At 41.6% G+C, this 21,168-nt stretch overlaps 1 protein-coding gene across 3 annotated transcripts in view; it reads right to left on the bottom strand.

The window, feature by feature from the left end:
• Window positions 1-21,168, bottom strand: part of RNF128 (ring finger protein 128) — a gene marked incomplete at its 5' end in the record, with an annotated part of 118,796 nt that overhangs the window by 56,756 nt on the left and 40,872 nt on the right. For 2 of the 3 annotated variants that reach the window (XM_079765832.1, XM_079765834.1), the window contains one exon: window positions 15,623-16,332. The exons of the other annotated variant lie outside the window; for it this stretch is intronic. In XM_079765832.1, the coding sequence (XP_079621958.1) occupies window positions 15,623-16,115 (493 nt within the window). Of the gene's footprint in view, window positions 1-15,622; window positions 16,333-21,168 lie in introns of those variants that run through there. 3 annotated transcript variants of the gene reach the window in all.

Raw genomic sequence — 21,168 nt, 5'->3', positions numbered from 1 at the left:
CCATTTCAATCCCAAACTCAATTTAGAATCCAGTTATTTTTGTTCAATAGGAGACTAGTATTTTGGCCACTTATGAAGAGGTCATAAAAGGGAAGTCTTAAGGTAGCTGGAACAGTTTGAGTGTCCATACAACTTTAAATTTGTGCTGATACTAAGGAAAGTAATAAGATAGGCTATTTCAAAGTCACAAAAAACTGTAGTATGAATGTTATTTAATTAACTAGAGGCCCAGTGTACAAAATTTGTGCAAAGAGGGGGGTTGCCTCAGCCCAGCCTGCACCCTCTCCAATCCGGGACCCCTCGGGGGATGTCCGACAGCAGGCAGTAAGACATCCCTCTCACAATCCTGTACCACTGTCTCCTAATCACTCACCTGCCTGCCAGCCTGGTCGCCCCTAACTGCCCCCCCGCTGCCGGCCAGGTTGCCCCCAACTGCCCCCTCCCTGCCAGCCTGGTTGCTCCTAACTGCCCCCCACCGCTGCCTGGTCACTCCTTACTGCCCCCCTGCTGGCCTGGTCACACCCAACTGCCCCCCTCTGCTGGCCTGGTCACCCCCAACTGCCCCCCCTGCTGGCCTAGTTGCCACTCACTGCCCCCCTTGCCAGCCTAATCCCCCCCAACTGCCCCCCATGCCAGCCTAGTTGCACCTAACTGCCCCCCCCCGCCAGCCTGGTCACCTCTTACTGCCCCCTCTGCCAGCCTGGTCACCTCCAACTGCCCCCCTCTGCTGGCCTGGTCATCCCTCACGGCCCCCCTTCCAGTCTGGTCGCCCCACACAGCCTGCTTGTTGTCATTTGGTTGTCCCTCACTAACCCTCCTACTGGCCTGGTCGCCCCACACAGCCTGCTTGCTAAAGTTTTCTATTGTCATAGTTTTTGTTTGAGGGTAGCAAGATTTCTAGGAACCAAATTCAACATTTGTTGTTGCTATTTATTAATGTTTTCTGGAGGAATGCAATAGACCCTGAAAATATGAGCTCCCTAGAAGAAAAATACCACATCATTGTTTATCCTGGGCTACTTACTCCCTGCTCACTCAGCTTCTTCTAGTCTATTGTTGAAACTTTCCATTGTGTTCTTTATTGTGGTTATGTCATTCTTTATTTCCTCTTGATTTTTACACATGTTGAATTTGTCTTCCATCCTTTTCAGTGTCCTTATGACCATTGCTCTGAATTCTTTCTCTGACAATTGCTCACCTCCATTTCATTTATTTCCTTTTCTGGTGATTCCTCTTTTTCTTTTGAATGTCTCCCCATTTTTGCTGTTCCTTTGTGATTGTTTCTACATATTAGATCAAACTGCTATGCCACACAGATTTTTTGAGTTTGTCTTATAGAGTAGATGTTTTGTGGGAACCAGTGGTGCAATCTCTCAGGTCTTCTGGGCTGGGTAATCTAGGGATGCCCCCTAGTTGAGTTATTTGGGTTCTCTTGGTGTAGTTGGGTCTTGAGTATTATTGTCCCATTCGTGGATGGAGTCTCCTCTCAAGGTGTCTGGTTATGTGGCTCGCTCTCTATCATGTTGACCAAACAGCACAAAATACAACTCAATAAGACATGACACAAAGGGAACAAAACAGGAATGTACTCACGACACCAATAACCCCAATATAAGTGACCACCAGAGAAAAGAGAATTAGGGGAGAGAAAAGAGAGCAAAAATGATATCAAGGAAAGAAAAAGTGTTAAGAGAGAAAAGAAAAAGAAGAAAAAGGAAGATAAAGAAAAGAAATATATATATGGGAAGAACACACCACAGAACAAACAGATAAATTAAAAAATGAAAACAACAAACACCCAGAAAAGAGGGTGCGGGCAGAATCTGTAGAGGCTGAGCGTATATACAGAAAGTAAGGTTAAGGAATTGAATGAATATGGGGAGGACCTCGGAGGAGGTAGAAAGAGGATGAGTGGATAAGAAGAAAAGAAAGAGAAGGAAAAAAATAAGATGAAATAAAATAACATTAAAAAAATAGAGTGAAGAAAAAATAATGGAAAAAAAATAAACAAACAAAAAAAGAAAATAAAGAGGAAAAAAATTTAAATAAAAGATAAATAAAATAAAAATAGAAAAGTGAAGTGTCATTCGTTTCAGCCAATTTAATGCCCCATAGGATCTCGTTTAAATTCCCACTCTTCTGTACTGTCTGCCATTTCTCAGTTTCCTATTAGGTAGTCATCACCCTGTTGAAGTTCCAAGCAATCCATGGCTCCTCTGTGTCTATCTCTACTACCTTGACTGCCAGCAGGCCGGACCAATCTGCCCACTTAGCTTGTCTGCCCACTGTCAATCTTAATCTCTCAAGCAGCTGTTTCTGACAGTGCTACAGTTAGGGAGGTTGCCGTAATTGCTTTCTGGCCTCTCTTCAACCCAGTCCCTGAAGGCTCTTAGGAGCTATTCAGATTTTTTGTGACCTTTGTTCCACTCAGGGTGTAGTCTGGGTGTGGCTGTATTGGTTGTCTGGAGACTGCTGGGAGGGGCTAACTCTGCAGGAGAAAATGGCTGCTTAGGTCCAGAGTGTCAGGAATGTCCCATTGCTGGACTCCTGGTCGCCTCTCCCCGACCTGCTCTTCTCCACGGTCTCTCCCCAGACTCCACAAGTCCTCACCTCCACCTGCACCTCAGCCGCAGGTGATTGTTTGTATTTGAAAGGTCCTATGAACCGGGTTTAGTGAATAAAAGCAAAGACCCAAAAGAGGGGAAACAACCGTGCCACTTTGAGTTTCTCTCCCCCCCGGAACCATGCAGCTTGGGTATTTCCTTCAGGCTGCCCCTCTGGGTTCAGCCTCTCGTGGCTGTGGACTTAGATCTAGAATTCCCTGCTGCCAGCAGCCCTGTGGATTTCCTTTCCACAGTCAGTTGTTACTCCTGTCCTCAGGGGACTCGGACTTGGTGCTGTGCAGCTTCCTTCTGACCCTCTGGGCTTGGAGGTGTCGCAACTCTTTCCAGCCCAGATCCCTGATCCTACTGTTCTTCAGGTGTCCTCTGCCCTTCCTGGCTGTGAATTGTCTCACCAGCTGTGTCGACTTCACCAATTCCGGGTGGATGATATTCAATTTAGATGCCCTTCTATCTGCTCTGGGATAAGGTTTGGGACATGTTTGCCTATTCAGCCACCATTTTATGTCTCCTACAGTTGACTCTTAAACAACGGGTGAGGGGGGTTAAGAGTTCTGACCCCATACAGTTGAAAATTAATATATAAAATTTGCCTCTCCCCAAACTTAACTATACTTGTCCCTTGGTATCTGCTGGGGATTGGTTTTAGGACAACCCTTATATAAAATGGGTATGCTCAAGTCCCTTATGTGAAATGACATAGAACAATGCATATAGTCAGCCCTCACCATCCACAGACTCCCAACTACAGATCCAAAATATTGTTTTCTATCATGGTTGAGGTGCAAACCAGGGATGTGGAGAGTCAACTGTATATTTATTTATTTATTTATTTATTTATTTATTTATTTAAAATTTTTATTGTTTAAAGTATTACATGAGTCTTATTTTTCCCCCATTGACCTCTCCCTGGCCACTCTCACCACCCAGCACATGCCTTCACCCCCCTACTGTCTGTGTCCACTGGTTATGTTCATACGCATGCATACAAGTCCTTTGGTTGATCTCTTACCCCTTCATCCCTCGCCTTCCCTCATAGGTTGGACAGTCTGTTCAATGCTTCCTCTGGTTCTATTTCTGTTCATCAGTTTATGTTGTTTATTATGTACCATAAATGACTGAGATCAAGTGATATTTATCTTTCTCTGACTGGCTTTTTTCACTTAGCATAATGCTCTCCAGTTCCATCCATGCTGTTGCAAATGGTAAGAATTCCTTCTTTTTTACAGTAGCGTAGTATTCTGTTGTGTAGATATACCACAGTTTCCTAATCCACGCATCTGCTGATGGGCAATTAGGCTGTTTCCAAATCTTAGCTATTGTAAATTGTGCTGCTATGAACATAGGGGTGCATATATCCTTTCTGATTGGTGTTTCTGTTTTCTTGGGATATACTATTATTCCTAAAAGTGGGATTACTGGGTCAAATGGAAATTTCATTTATAATTTCTTTAGGAAACTCCATACTGTTTTCCACAGTGGCTACATCAGTCTGCATTCCCACCAGCAGTACAAGAGGGTTCCTTTTCCTCCACATCCTCTCCAGCATTTGTCACTTGTTGATTTGTTGATTATAGCCATTCTAAAATGGTTCCTCATTTTTGTTTTGATTAACTGTATATTTATTGAAAAAAATCCATGTATAAGTGGAGGACCTGCACAGTACAAACCTATGTTGTTCAAGGGTCAGCTGTAATAAACTATATTTCATGGGCCTATCATTTTTTAAAATAATTCTTTATTGTTGAAAGTATTATATATGTCCATTTTTCCCCCACATTGACTCCCTGCAGCCCACTCCCATTGTCTGTGTCCATGAGTTATGCATACAAGGCCTTTGGTTGATTACCTCCCACCTACCCACCCACCCTCCCACGCCTTCCCTCTGAGATTCCACGCTCTGTTCCATGCTTCCATTCATCAGTTTATTTTGTTACTTAGATTCCACATAGAGTGAGATCATGCGATACTTGTCTTTCTCTGACTGACTTATTTCACTTAGCATGATATTCTCCAGGTCCCTCCATGCTGTCTCAAAGAGTAAGAGATTCTTCTTTTTTACTGATGCTTAGTATTCCATGGTATAAATGTGCCACAGCTTTTTTATCCACTCATCTACTGATGGGCACTTGGGCTGTTTCCAGATCTTATCTATTGTAAATTGTGCTTCTATGAACATAGGGGTGCATACATTCTTTCTGATTGGTGCTTTGGGTTTCTTAGGATATATTCCTAAGAATATATCCTCCCAGGCCACTGCCCAGTTCCTGGCTGGCTGGGAGCAGATCATGCGGGGGTGGCGGGGGGGGGGGGGGGAGGTGCGCACGGCCTCCCAGGCCACTGCCCAGGTTGTGGCTGGAAGCAGATTGTGCCTGGGGTGCACGCAGCCTTCCAGGCCACTGCCCGGGTGGGGGCTGTGAGATCACACCTGGGGGTGTGCGCCTTCTCCCAGGCCACTGCCTAGGTCTCGGCTGGGAACAGATCACATGGGGGCGAAGGGGGGGTCACGGCTGGGAGCAGATCACGTGGGGGTGGGGGACAGCCGCCGCCTCGCAGGCCAATGGCCAGGGCCGCGGCTGGGAGCAGATCAGCCGGGGGTACAGGGGAGCCTCCCAGGCCAACAGCCTGGGACGCATGCTGCCTGCTCTCAGTGGGAGCCCTCCCTGGGACTGGGGGACTTTGGCGGGCCTGAGAGGACTGGGTGCCGCCATCTTGTGTCTATGGGCGCCGCCATTTTGTCGTGGAGTGATGGTTAATTTGCATATTACTCTTTTATTAGATAGGATGCTTTGTTCCTAGTGTTGCTATAGTCACATTATTAATGCTTTCTTTAATATTTATTAACACAACAGGAGTATTTTATTAAATAACTGGTTTTTCTAATTATAAGTATAAATGTTATTCATTATAGAAAGTTCAGAAAATACAAAAAAAAAAAAATCAGGGAAAAACAATCATCCATAATTCTGCCAACCAGAAATAATCAAGGGTAACATTTTGGGGTATTTTCTTTTTAAAAATTAAGACTTTTTAGTTGCAGGCAGCATTTAACTAAGCTACTTCAACATGTTATCTGAAATGATAGTGATTAATATCTTGAGAAAAACATATACATACACATCAACAAGTGAGTTCTAGTACCATTGTCTTTCAAAAAAGATAAAAATAAATAGGGTTAGATAGGATTTTGAAAATCACTGATGTATATCTAACTTGAGCATTCAAGCATTAAAACCAAGTAAATCACAACTAGGTTGTGAATCTAACAGCCCCCATCAAGTTAGGAATGAATCACCAAATTTTCTTTTTGAAAGAAATCAATTTTGTAATAAGCCTACGGATAAATTAAAGCAGTAATTAACTACACACCACTATAATAGAAAGACATACATAGAGCCAATAAAGAAAAAGACAGAACAGGAAATGAATTAGTAACAAAGAGCCTTTGTGCTCTGCTTTGCCCAAAGGGCTTCAAAGTGGGTGTTAACATCAAAATGTGGCAACTCTGAACTTGCTTAGTAAGCACATAGAAAGTGCAAGTACTCTATGGTTAGAAATAATTCCCTGTAGTATGGAGCTGAGAATCGCGATAGTTAACTAGCTTCAATGCAGTGAAGGAGACTGTTTCTGTGGGTGACTAGGCTCCTACCACATGTTGCAAGATATCATTCCCTCCGGAGGCAAAGTTGACAATTGTGCTGCTTCAAAAATGCTTCATCTTGTGTGTGGTAGTCTGGGATTCTAGTACTGTTCTATTTCTTGATTGAGATGCTGGTTACACAGGTGTGTTCACTTTGTGAAAATTCACTGAGCTATGCACTAATGATTTCTGTACTTTTCTGGTATGTATTTATGCTTCAATTAAGTTTACATATACAAAAAAGTATTCATGGCTAAGCAATGCCTGTGGTACCCTATCAAGTACCCTTTGGGGAAAACCCCAACAATAGTTTACAGTTCAGTGACCATCATGAAAAAGAAAAGCCATTTTAGTCAATGAGGTGCTACTTAATCGAGCAAAACAGAAACTGGGTGCAAACCTCATTTGTAAACTGTAGGAATTTCATGGGAGAAAAGGAACTAAAGTACTGTGGTAATCAAAACTTTCAAAAGACCGAGGCCACAATAGGCAATGCATATGGGTTAGAATTAGACCACATCAAATTTATGGCTAGTAAGTATGTTTTTATGTAAAACTCTGTGGTGCATATTTTTGTTTTAAATGTTCTAATTCACACCACTACCTGTCAACATTCCTGTGCTCCCTGTTACTTTTTGGAAGAGATGTTCAAACTGCCCCTAGTCAAAGACTACCACCTTCAACTCATAAGAGAACCCTCTTTCTATTTTTAATTACATGGGGAAATGCTTACAATAACAAGCAGCATATAAAACTGTATATATAGTATATAATTCTTTAAATAATATGTTTGCAGAACACAAGAAGAAAATGACAACAAAAACACTTCTAAATGATAAAATGGTTATATCTATGCATTTCAAATTATACCTATTTTCTTAATACTACATTAATACTTATGAAATAAATAATCATTAAGATAAAAGTAGGACACAAAACTATACCTAGACATGGAAAAAGACACAGGAAGGAATATTAATGGTACTACCTCTGTGGAATTATACATAGTTTTTATTTTTATTTTTAAACTTTTTTGTATTTTCTAAGTTTACTGCAAGAAGCATGATTAATTTTATAATAGGAAATAACTTAGAAAATGTCTTTGGTACTTTCCACTATTTCCTCCATAAGCCTGGGAACAGAGATTAAATATAGTATCCTATACAATATAACAGATATTTTTACAGGGACTTGGTCGGGGGAATAAAAGTTTTTTTATATGCTTAGAAAAACAATTTGCTCACCAAACTATGTATTTATTTAAGATTTTTATGTAATAGAATTCCATATTCATCAACATGTTCAATGGAAGCATTTTAATTGGAGACATAAATTGAATGCTGGTGTAAATCAAAATTTTAAAACTTCCAAAATAAAATAGGAAAAGTTCAATGTAAAAAACTCATTGTCACCATTTCTTTGTTACCTAGGTCATTTTGCCATTTGAAACCCATAAACTGGCCCATGATGGTGATCGCCATAAAAATTAGGAAACTCATTCTTGAAATATTTGTATATTCTTATTTCTCCTACTTTACATTAATTTTTTTGGATATTCAGACAAGAAGCACAGTACCTAGCATACAATATACACTTGATAAATGCTTAATGAATTGAATTTCAATCCCCTTCCATTAGATACTTTTCTAATGAATCTTATGACCCTCTGGCATTCTTGGGTATTTAAGGCAACTCCACCCACATTACCAGAGCACTTACAGTACAAATATTTCAGTGGGAAATATGAAAATTAATAAAATATTAAAATGATTATGATCTAGTAGGATATGATATTGACATATATAAACAAAATGCAGAAATTACTATAAGAGATGGAGTACTAAGGGAGAACAGAAAAGAGATTATTTTGGTTTTGATGTGGGCTGTGGTGGGAAGAGGAAGAGAAGGAATTGAGAAATACTTCAAAGATAAGGAGGCATTTGTGTTGGGTTTTGAAGGATGAGTAAGTTTTGACCAGCAGAGCTGGGAAGAAAAGAATATGTAGGCAAAAGCAGAAATACAGGCAAAGGAATGACAATGGAAAGAAGAGAGAACATGCAGGGATCAACATGAGAGAAGAGGTATATAAAACTTTAAAAGTAGGTTGGGATTACATTAAGATTCTTCTGGGAAATGTAGTCCAAACTTTATAAGTAATGAGCTTTTGAGCAATGGCATATATGTGATGAAAGGTGTGGTCCAGTGGCAATGTAGAACTGGAGGGAAGTAACCACTGAAGGCAGGGAGACCTGTTAAATTAGGAGACTAAGTATTTGTTCCCATGAGAAGACATAGGAACTGAAAGCACAACAGTACCAGTTGCAAAAGAGAAGGGACCATATGTTAAAAAATTTAAAGTGATAGAATCAACTGGTGTGGCACTTATTTATTGGAAGGGGAATGTTGAGGGCCTAGTTTTGAATGCAAGGAAGAGAGGTGTTAAATGAATGAGTTAATCTACACTGAGTGGCCAGATTACTATGATCTCTGAATGCATAATAATCTGGCCACTCAGTGTGTGTGTGTGTGTATGTATATATATGTGTGTGTATATGTATATGTGTGTGTGTGTGTGTGTATGTGTGTGTGTGTGTGTGTGTGTGTGTGTATATATATCTTAGAGGCCTGGTGCATGAATTCATGCATGGGTGGGGGTCCGGCCAGCCTGGCCAGGGGGAGGGGACATGGGTGGTTGGCTGGCCTGCCTGCTGGTCGAACTCCTGGTCAAGGGGACAATTTGCATATTAGCCTTTTATTATATAGGATATATACTGAGTGGCCAGATTATTATGCGTTCAGAGATCATAATAATCTGGCCACTCAGTGTATGTGTGTATATATATATATGGCTAAGTGACTGACCAAACATCCATCCAACCGTCCGATTGGTGGTACATATGCCGCGCACTGGCAATTTAAAAATAAACATTGACTCACACATGTGTGATACATATAAAGCTCTCACTGGTGCCAATTGCACATGTGTTTTAATTTTATAATACTACTAGAGGCCTGGTGCAAGGATTCGTGCACCGGTGGGGTCCCTCGGCCTGGCCTGTGCCCTCTCGCAATCCAGGACCCCTCAGGGAATGTCAGATAGCTGGTTTCAGCCTGATCCCCACAGGCCTGGTCCAGACAGGAGGGAGCCTGATCCTGTGCATTGAGCATCTGTCCCCCTGGTGAGTGTCATAGTGACTGGTCAACCGGTCATTCAGTCATTTGGTCACTTAGGCTTTTATGTATATAGACTAGAGGCCCAGCGCACGAATTTGTGCATGGGTGGGATCTGGCCGGCCCGGCCCCAATCAGGGCGCATTGGGGCTGGGCCTGTTGGAAGGAGGAGATGGCGGGAGGTTGGCTGGCCGGCCTGCCTGGATCAGGGCCCCTGATCAGGGCCGGGCTGGCTGGGGGAAGGGACCACAGGCGATTGGCTGGTGGGCCCTGCCCCCGATTGGGTTTGGGGGGCCGACTGGGGGTGGGGTTGGCCATGGGGAGGGGCTGTGGGTGGTGGGTTGGCTGGCCTTACCCCCAAATGGGGTGGGTGGGATATGCCGATTGGGGGCCAGCGGCCTGGGGGAGGGGCCATGGGTTGTTGGCCGCCGGGGTGGGGGGTCGATCTGGGGTGGGGTTGGGTGGGGGGAGGGGCTGCAGGAGATTGGCCAGCCAGCCCCACCCCCTATTGGGGTGGGAGGGTGATCATGGGTGGGACGAGCTGGGGGGGAGGGGCTGTGGGTCAATCAGGATGGTGGGGGCCCATTGGGGGCATGGCTGGCCTGGGGGAGGGGCTTCAGGAGTTTGGTGGGCCAGCCCTGCCCCCTATTGAGGTAGGGTGGCAATCAGGGGTGGGGCTGGCCAGGAGGAGGGGCTGTGGGCTGATCAGGATTGTGGGGGCCCATCGGGGGTGTGGCCTGCTGCAGGAGGTTGGCTGACCAGCTCCACCCCCTATTGGGGTGGAGGGTGTGATCAGAGGTGGGGAGGCCAGGGGGAGGGCCTGCGGGCCTATTGTGGTGGGGCGGGCTGATGGGGGCACAGCTGGCGGGGGAGGGGTCGGGGGAAGGGGGAGGATGTTTGGCCAGCAGGCCCCGCTCTTTTTTTTCTTTTTCTTTTTGCAAGCCCAGCTCTTGATTGGGGTGGGAGGGTCTGATCAGGGGCAGGCTGGCAGGGGGGAGGGGCCACGAGGTTGGCCGATGGCCCCACCCCTTGATCAGGCCGGTTCGCTGGCCACAGTGGACATCATAGCGACTGGTTGTTAGGTCGTTATGGCCGAGAGGTGCTCCATGCACCTTCTGGTGACCAGTCGTTTGGTCATTTTGGTCGTGATGCCTCTTGTTCTTTTATTTATTATGATATTATATATACTATTTTGACATGTAATTTTTTGCAGTAACATAATTACTGCACAAATCTTTCTTCTAATTAATTTCCTTTCAATGTGCACGAATCCGTGCACCAGGCCACTAGTAAAATAATAAAATGAAACAAATGAGAGGCATGAAAAGCCAGAGATTGCTTGGGAGAGGATTTCAAAGGAGTAGTCAATAGTATCAATACAATACTGCAGAGATATCAAAAAGGATGTATGTGGAAACAGATTTAGGAATGGTACTTTACTTTGGTAAATTATCACACTCAATCCCCTCTCATCCTCTTTTGAACCTCTCACTCTACTGAAAAAGGTTCTTTTCAAAGTCAACATCCTAGTAAAAAAACCAGAAAACTAAATATCAAGTGGTTGAGAAGGGATTGGGTAGTGATAAATCAGCATAAAATACTATCTCAAAGTCTTTGTGAATAGAAAAAAAGATGGGTAGGAGATTGAAGGAGAAGCAGTTATTTGAGAAAACAATGAAAAACACAGGTGGGTCAAAAGATCATTTTCTTGGAAGGAATTCAGTCTACTCACCCTATTTCTAGAGTTAAATTTAGGCCCTGGCTAGTTTGCTCAGTGGTTAGAGTGTCAGCCACAGAGTGAAGGGTCAGGGTTCAGTTCCTGTCAAGGGCACATACCTCTGTTGCAGGCTCCCCGCCCCACACCAATTGCCAATAGATGTGTCTCTCTCACATCATCTCTCTCCCATTGATGTTTTTCTCTCCCCCCCCCCCCCCACTCTCTCTATGGAAAAAAATCCTTGGGTGAGGATTGACAACAACAACAAAAAAGAGTTAAATTTAGGATTTCAGGTAATGTAGACTTTGAAGTACTCTCGGCCATTCATTTTCAAATTGTGTACTACAAACATAATATTCTATTTTCATTTTCTAAATACATTTAACTATGTTAACTGTGATAAAAAAAATTATAGCAATTTCCTATATGCCAAGAACTGCCTTAAACACTTCATCTGTATTATCTCATTTAATCACAGCAACTTTATAAGGCAAGTTTATTATTATGCCCATCTTACATAGGAGAAAACTGAGACGTAGAGAAGTAAAATAATGGTCTAAGATTTTAAGAATAGTAATTGACAGAGCCAACCTCTTCATATGCTCTACTGTCTTCCAACAATATATACTAGTAGAAGCAACTGTTTTTCACCCAGTAATTAACTAAACTACTTAGTTCATTCACTTTCTTACAGTGCTCAGAAATAATGCTTCTCCTGCCATACCTTTGAATATGTTTAAAGTTCTTGTAAATGTGTTATGGGTTATGAAGGTTGTAGCTCTACACAAGTCTTTCAATAAACTTATGCCTGCACATGTTGATTCAAGGAAAATTGTACAAGCAAGTATCTACACCAATTGAACCTGTAGGATGTGCTAAATTAGACAGCATACAAAGTTCAGACCCATCTGCATGGTGAAAGCGGAACAATTAGCTGCACAATAACAACAAACATGTGTACCTTGTCTCATTGTGACAATCCTACATTTTAGAAGGCATTGGTGCTTAGTCTAAGTTTGGGCTGCTGCTTATCTTATTTTCATAGTTAAGACATATGAATAGCAATTAAACTTTGAAAACAAAATGTTCTCTTAATTTCTTCCAGGTTTCTGGGTCAATTTAACTGGAAAATATTCAGAGATAGCAAGACAAACTGTCAATAAATGTATATCATTTATAATTATCTGTGTGAATCAGGATTTTCTGAATACTTTGCAACCCAAATAATACTATACAGAAATAAGCTGCATGGGTTGATGCAAAGCTACAGCTTATCTTCTGTAAAATGTCAGTATACATAAAAACAGCCTCATTTTTCTAATCAATTTCTCTTACATAGTGGAATTTCTCTCTGGTAAACAACAGTTTTAAAGCAACTATTCTAAAAACAGTTCTAAACCAGAACTAAACCAATTAGTTCTGTTGTCTTGGAACAAATGGGTCTTCATGGTCATAGGTTTGTAATAGGTAAGAGTGTGGATAGTCCCCTGTGAGAGTGGGTGAAGAGAGATTTTGTGAACAAAGAAGACAACACTGGCTTTTCCACATTTGGTGACCCTTGTGCAATTCATAGCAATACATATTGAAATAATCAACACTTAAACAAACCTCAGTCCTACCTCTCTGCCACTATGATTCAACATAGGTCATTTTTAAAGTATTAAAATACCTTTATGAATGTAATTTAATTAAGTGATCAATATTTAGGGCTTTATTTCTATATAGTATTCTGAAGCAAAACAGCCATGAAAACAGTATTTTCGTGTCTTCAAACTAACAGTTGCATAATCATATATTTGTATGTTAATTTTTTACATCTTGTTAGCATCAACTTATTATCATAATTAACTTTAATTGAATGCTTATTATCTGCTAGGTAATTTACACATGTTTCATTAATAATCACAGCAATGTAAATATTATTGCCATCTTATGGATGGGGAAACTGAGACTCAGTAAAGTTAAATAATCTGACCAAGGACACAAAGCTATTGTATGGTAAATCCAGAATTTGATTCACATTCTTTTTTAAAAATATATTTTTATTGATTTCAGAGAGGAAGGGTGAGGGAGAGAGATAGAAACATCAATGATGAGAGAAAATCATAGATCGGTTGCCTCCTGCACACCCCACACTGGGGATCGAGCATTGCAGGCATATGCCCTGACCAGGAATCCAACCTTGACCTCCTGGTATATAGGTTGACGCTCAACCACTGAGCAACACCAGCTGGGCTCACATTGCCATTTCTTGTCCACATTTCCCCCACGGCTACTTCTTTTTGTCCTCCACCCTTTCTCTGCCATCAAGGCAGTCTCCTATCCAAAACTCAACACTTCAGAAACCAAGGTGTATGCAGAGTGCCAGGCACACAGTGGGAGTGCAACAAAATTAATTTTATTACCCCTAAAACTATCAGGATGAAAATAGTTTAAGTAGAAACTCTTTAATTAAAGACTACCCTTCAATTCCAAATAATTTATGCAAGCAAATCTCATTTGGAGGAGACAAAGTCAAACCCTTGCATTTAAGTAGCCAATTAAAATGTAAGGACTTTAAAATTTACCAAGTTCTTATTCTTCATTTTTATTAGCTTTTAAGAAGGAAGTAAAAAACAAAACAAAACACAAACAAACAAACAAAAAAACACCCACAAAATACAGACAGACAACATTATGGTGGATTATCAGAGGGAAAAGGGGGTAGGGGTGGTAGAAGAGGGTAAAGGGGGGATAAATGGTGATGAAGGAGACTTGACTTCAGGTGATGAACACACAATACATTATATAGATAATGTATTATAGAACTGTACACTTGAAACCTTTATAATTTTATTAACCAATGTCACCCCAATAAATTCAATGTGAAGACCAAGGTGGGCAGGGGCTGGGTAGAGGGGGAAAATGGGGTACAACTGAAATAGTGTCAACAATAAAAAAGTACAAGGGGAAAAAAGAGAAAAAGAGTAATTTCATTCTAATCAATGGATTATCAACCAAGAGAGATACAGTTGCTCCTTTAATCAATATAAAAATCTAAGAATCACAGCAGGAAGGAATCACAGGAAGGAATATTAAGAGTTCATCTAGTTCACTTTTGTCTCAGCGCACTCTGCCAACTTGGCTTCCAACTCCTACCTCTGTACTATCATTTGACTAAGTAACTAGTACAAGGTTATAAAGCTGGTAGAGGCAAAGAAGAGGCTAAATCTCCTGAGTTCCAATTCAGTCTTCTTTCCATTAAGCCACCCAGGCACTCAATTCAAGTAATTCAAGTGCTCTCTAGGCAGTGCTAGACACAATGTTTTAGGGGAAAAACACACACAAAAATCCCTGTAAGTACTTAAATAAATAAATTTCTCCAGTGTCTCCTAAAAAGCTAATCATATTAGCTAAACTTGACTGAGAAAGATGATGTGTCTTTATAGGCCTTATTTCATTTCATCCTTAAGCAAACCTATGGGAGTAGTTCTTAGTTCTTTCCGATTTAATTGATGAGGGAAATCAGACTCAAAGACTTCAAATAAGTTGTCCAAGGTCACAGAACTAGTAAGCAATGGAACCAGAATTCCAAGGCCTGACTTGAGGCCCAGCTCTCAACAACTATGATATATTGCTGTTATGTCTCTTCCTTTTTCTTCCAAAAATTTTGGGCTAAGATCACTATATATATATATATAATGGATATCTAATTACAATTAAGGAAAAGGTTTCTGGAAGGATAACTACAGAGGGAAAAATTGTAACCCACATCATCTCCAGAAATTAAAGACCCACTTTGACTACTTTTCCCAAAGTCTAGGCTTTTGCTATCCTTATGCATAAACCTCTACTTTTTTCAATAACATTAACCACCTCTTTTGCCACTTTTCAAAGGCAAAGGAAAGCACTGATACCAACAAACACTTGGGCCCTGAGACCCCTGGGCAGAGAAGAGCCCAAGAGCAAAGCAAAGTTGCCACCAAAACTGCAATGAGGTTAACAGGGCACAGTAACACAATCTTTGTACCTGATACTAGGAAACATGAAGAGAAAAACAGGGAGAGGCGAGGGGAAAATCTGCTGCAGGCCTGAGGTTGTTCAACAGGAAAAGAGTGAGGAAGGGATTTTCAGGAAGTCTTCTCCCAAGTCATTTCAAAGCCAATGCCCACCACCAATTAATCCGATGCAAGGCACCCTTGTGAAACACCAGGTAAAGGCGACACAAAAAGTCCCAACACTCCTCCAGTTGCCAGCCTCCGCATTCTGTTTGTCTTACCCTTTTCTACCGGAGAGACAAATTCTAAAGGTTTTTTCTGCCCAACCCCCAACGCAGGGTAAATCTCCCAGAGAAGAGGCCCCAGTTTCTTTCGGTGGGAACAGAACAGGCACTGGTTTTCTTTCGGAGCAAAGAAATAGGAGAGTATCGAGGAAAATACGAGAAACTGGCCTTGGAAGGGGTTTGAAAAGGCACAATTTAGTAGCCACACTCACCCGGGTGAGACATGGGGATGACCTCATTGCGGGTCCCTGGGAAGTTAAAGATGACGGCTCCAGACGCCCCTCTCTCATAAGCCAGATGGATCTTGTCTGCGAAGGTGCAGCCCCCTCCGCGCTGGATGAGGGCCAACCAAGAGACTTGAACGGTGCGTCCCCAGTCCCCCGGGACCGTGGGCACCGTGAAATTCGTGTGCGGGTTACAGGCATTGAGCGCCCCTGGCCCGTCGGGCGGTACCAGGACCCCAGCCACTGGCAGGAGCGGCGAATCCTGGCCGTACACGCCCTCCTCGCTCAGCTCCCACACGGTGCGGTTCACTCCGGTGTGCGGAACCCGCCAGGACACGTTGAGGTACGCGGTCCACACAGCTTCGGCTCCCCGGGAGCCGGGGGCTTGCGGACTCAGGGCCAGCAGGAAGCACCACGCCAGCAACCGGGAAAAGCCGCAGCTCCCGCGGTAGGAGACCCCGGCCCCGGGCGGTGGCCCCATGGCGCGCGCGTTCTGCGGTTCCCTAGGGCCTGTGACACGCGCCCTCCTCGCTGGCGGCAAGACCTTGGCCTTGACCAGGTGCGCGCCAGGTGGGGAGGGGGCGGGGAGACACTGGCGCCGACGGCGAGCTCCGGTTGAGCCCAGAGGCACGAATCCTCGGGGTAGACGTTGCCGCAGAAGCAGCTCGTCGCCGCTTTTGCTGCGGCCGCGTAGGGCTCTGGGGCTTTGGCATGAAGCTCCGCCCAGCCGACTGGGGGTAGAGGTGGCTGGGAGGGAGGAAAGGACACTGCGGGATCCGCCTCTTAAAAGGGTAACAGGATGGACGAAGTAGGACCTAAGGCTGTGTAGCCAGGTGTGTCGCGTGGTTTTAGAAAAAAAAAAAAAAATGGACAGGTGAGGAGCTAGAATCTGCGAACATAAAGAAAGCTCTTTGGTAGCATTCGAGTTTGTTTTGAATTTCAATAACACATTTTTCATCCTAACATTTGCCTAAAAAGCTTTTCAGGCTTAAGGTGCCAGAATGTGAAAGTACTTCTAAAAAGCACAGATCCGAAGGTTCTGAGTTCTAGCCAAGAGAATTTGGGTAGGTGGGTGGTGCTGTGGGCAGGCCCTTTATTGAATCTCAAGAGGAAGGGAGAGGCAGGAAAAGTATATATATATATATATATATATATATATATATATATATATATATATATTCATTCTGCTCCAAACAAGCGTCATACCTGTGTATTTCCCTCTTACCCTTACCCCATGCGAAATATACTGCATTAGAGACCCCTTCTAAAAGTAATCTTAGTCTTCAAAAAAAGAATTTCGTTTTCACACATGTCAACTAAGACTGTCTTCCACAAACCAGGTTTATCCAAATGGATATATCTGTACAATTCATGGCATTTACTACATTTGGGGAAATTATTTTTCTGTGCCTCAGTGTCTTCATCATCTGTAAAATGGGGATAATGATAGTACCTACCTCTTAGAGTTGTTCAGATGATTAAATGAGTTTACAAGTGTAAAGCACTTGAGACAGTACTAAGCAGAATGTAAAAATTATATTTGTTAAATACTATTTTTAAGCAGGTTCAGGGACACAATACTTTTAAAATAATCTTAAAGTTGTTACTTTGAGGTAATAATCAGATACAATTATGTTTAGAATGTTCAGCTTTAGTAACTTTTTCAGTCCAAAGAAATATAATTTACTTTATCCAGCCCAACATTTGTTAAATTCCTGATCAATCACTCCCCTCAGTCTTGGCCCAACATTTACTTAATCAATATTATTCCCCCAAATTAAGCATGTGACAATTTGCACTTCATACTTTTATAGCTTGAGAAAAACCTAGTGGAAAGTTAATATCATAATCAAATAGCACCTAGAATCCAAATAAATGGGCATGAACCCTAGGAATTGAAATGGACTTTAGAGATCACAGGGATAGGTATAGGGGGCCAATAGCATGGCACCCATATCTATTAATGATGTTAATCTCTAAGATAAAAAATAACGAGGGGAAAAGAAAATGGTAGGATCAGCCACCTCTCAGAAATGGTACAATTCCAGAAATTGTCTAAATTTGTTAGTGAAGAGCTCTCAAAATTCAATCAATATTACCTGTATGACAATCAACTATATTGTACTTTGAAGAAACAATGTGTTCAAAAGAAAAGAAATATTTTTTGAAAGTACCTACAAAAACGAATTTTGGGGAGACATTTGTTGACATTCATTCTTTCTTTTTTAAAATAAATATTTATTGCACATCTACTCTATACCGGTCATGGGCTAAGCATTGGGGTAAAAAAAATAAGACATGAATTCTCTTTTCAAAAAGTTAATGAAGATTCATGTCTTATTTTTTCACCCCAATGCTTAGCCCATGGCCTGTATACAGTAGGTGTGCAATAAACATGGATCAGACCATCAAACCTCAGAGGGCTGGTAGGGGAGGGTGAGGGTAAGGGGGAGAGATCAACCACAGGACTTGTATGCATGCATATAAGCCTAACCAATGGACATAGACAACAGGGTGAGGGCATGAGTGGGGGTGATGGGGGGTAATGGGGGGATAAGGACACATATGTAATACCTTAGTCAATAAAGAAATTTTAAAAAGTTAATGAATTAACTTTGATGAAACCAACAAGCAAACTTGTGATTGCAGTATAGAGTGCTATATATATATATATATATATATATATATATATATATATATAGTGTAAGTGCTCTGTTAGAGGTATGCATAGGGCAATAGTGGGTAATAAAAGAGAAGAGGAACCTAACCCACTGGAAAGTAAGGAAAAGCTTTCCAGAGGAGGTTATACCTGTGCTGAGTTTGAGAAGGTTAGCCTTTTTAGGCATAGAACAATACAAGGAAAAGTACTGAGGAATGAAACTGAAAATGTTGGGTAGCAACAAGCACTACAGGCTCTATAAACAATATGGTTGGATACAACCCAGAGCACAAGAGATAAAGTTGTAGAGGTCCACGGGGGTCAGTTCTTGAGAGTCCTTTGGGTAAAGCTAGGAAGTTTGAACTTGATCCAAAAGCAAGCAGTAATATAACCAGGATTTAAAAGGGGAGTAATGTATAATTAGATTTGAATTTTAGAGATCATTATGGCTTCTCTGTGTACAATAGATTGGAGGGGAAAAGAGTAGAAACAGGGAGTCCAGATAGAAGGTTGTTGGCAGTGCTCCAGGTAAGGGATGAAGGTGGCCTGGATATATAGGTAGTGGGAATGAAGATATATATATATATATATAAATTGGGAATGTATTTTGGATGTAGAATCAATAGGACTTGTTTGGATTATAAAAGAGAAATAAGAGTTAGGGATGTCTCTTAAGCTTTGGTTTGGAAGACTGGATGACACTTGATTAATCAGGAAGAAAGTTTTAAATTTATAGAGTGGATAGGAGGGGGAGATGAGTCCAGTGTAGACAAATTGATTTTCAGGTATCTATGATGTAACTAGGTAGAACTCTCTGGTAGGCAGTTGGATTTTATGATTATTGAACACCTGACACTGGAGAGGTATGGGCATACAGAGACAAAAGAAACAGTCCCTGCCCTCAATGAGTTCACAGTTTAGTAGGAAAGTCAGAGAGGTAAACAGATAATAATGTACAATGTCATAAATGTTATGACTGGAGAAAACATAGGATGCTAAAGCAACATGGGTGTGGCTGAGTCTTTTAGAACAAATAAAGTTAATCAAGCAAAGAGAGTAAAGATATTGAAGCATAGGCAATAGTATATTACATAAGAACAACAGGAAACATCCAGGGAACTAACATTCAATAGTTAGGTATGGCGGGCATATAAGTTGCAAAGGGGGGGCCAAGGAAAGTAACACTGGTCAAGTAGATTATGCCAGAATATGAAAAGTGTAGAAAACTATGTTAAAGAGTGTGAACTAAAAAAAAAAAGAGAGTGTGAACTCAATACACATACAAACACATTCTAGCACGTGTGAACGCACGTGTACACACACACATAAAGTAAATGTGGCAAAATAATTATTATTATTAAATCCAGATGATGGGTATATAAGTGCTCAATGTATTATTTTTGAAATTTTCTCCATATTTTAAACTTTTTGTAATGATGAGTTTAAAGTTATGAATTTATATTAAAGTATGTGGAACAAATGAATATGATCAGATTTAGGACTAAATAGATCATCTGGATTATATTAAGGACAAGACAGGACACAGAGAGACTAGTGAGGAAGCTAATATCCTCAGTACTATTCTGGAGGTCTTTCCCAATTGTGGAGATGGAGGTGTCAGACTATTAACCATAAAAATTACCCCATGAACTCCCCTTGCTACAAGTTCATCCTCACCAAGCAACTTTAGTATTTAGTATTATTAGTATTTAGCTCCTCATGTAAATATGCCTACAGGGAGATAATGTACTGATGGGCAAACACTAGTATCTGGTCGACTTGGAAGTTATACTTCTCATTATAAATTAATCAATTAGTATTCTGGCTTATATATTGGTATTTTGTGAATTTACTTAACTGTGAGTCAGTCTCCAGGATCCCAGTCTCTGGTTATACTACCAATCAAAGTTCAAAGCTTACAAAGCTAAGAACCAGACTCTGTCAATGTCCTTCCATTCTATGGAGATTTGTCTGGGTAACTCTCTGGCTTTCCCCAGAGATTGGTAGCCAGCACCAAACCTCTGCTTGAACACTCCTGGTATCAGAGATTACTACCTCACAAAGCATCACATCCTGAATAGTACTATACTTTTCTTGTTGGAAAGTTCATGTAAGTATTGTTTGTCTTTGTTTTGGTCCTCCCTCTTCCTCCCACCCAACTCTTCCTACCCCAGGTCCCCAGAGTTTCCATGCTATTTCCTGGCTGTATCACCAACCCACCAGGGTCTTTGCTTTGAGCAGTTTCCCAGTACCAGACAGACCTCACCTGATTCCTGGCCCTCAAACCAAATTTACTGGTCCTAGATGTATTCCCTCAGGATCCTTCTGTACCTAAGGCTAAGAACAGCTACTGCTCATTGAGCATTTATTGTGTGCTTTACATGCATCATCTCAGTTGATTCTCACAACCATTGGTCATTATCACAAATTTCAGAAGAGGGGATTAGAGAGCATTAGCAAGTTACCTAAGATCATATAGCTTGTAATCAAATTAGGATTCTAATGCAGTTCTGACTGTAAGTATTAATAGCTGAATAGTGAGTGACTCAGTACCTTGCCTCTGGAGAGTGGCATTTGCACTTCAACATTGCCCTATACTAAAGAAACAAAGTTCAAGTGAAATGTTTCTTGTATACATTTCAGGCACTGTGAACAGCGAGGGAGATATATTTGGGCCAGGATCCTTTTTGAATTTCTCAAATCCTACCACAATGGCTAGCCCTGCCAAACATTTGTATCAGCAATACTGAACAGAAAGCTGTCCTGAGCAGTGCACTATCTAATGATGAACTGATACTAATGATGAACAGAGCAATATCACGCAGAAGTAACAGCAGGGCACCACTGTGGCTGATTTAAGTTTGCAGTCACATAT

The sequence above is a fragment of the Cnephaeus nilssonii genome (genome assembly GCF_951640355.1).
Source record: "Cnephaeus nilssonii genome assembly, chromosome: X".
In the NCBI taxonomy this organism is placed as follows: Eukaryota; Metazoa; Chordata; class Mammalia; order Chiroptera; family Vespertilionidae; genus Cnephaeus; species Cnephaeus nilssonii.
The sequence above is the reverse complement of the archived record's forward strand: the minus strand, read 5'-3'. Positions and strand labels throughout refer to the sequence as shown.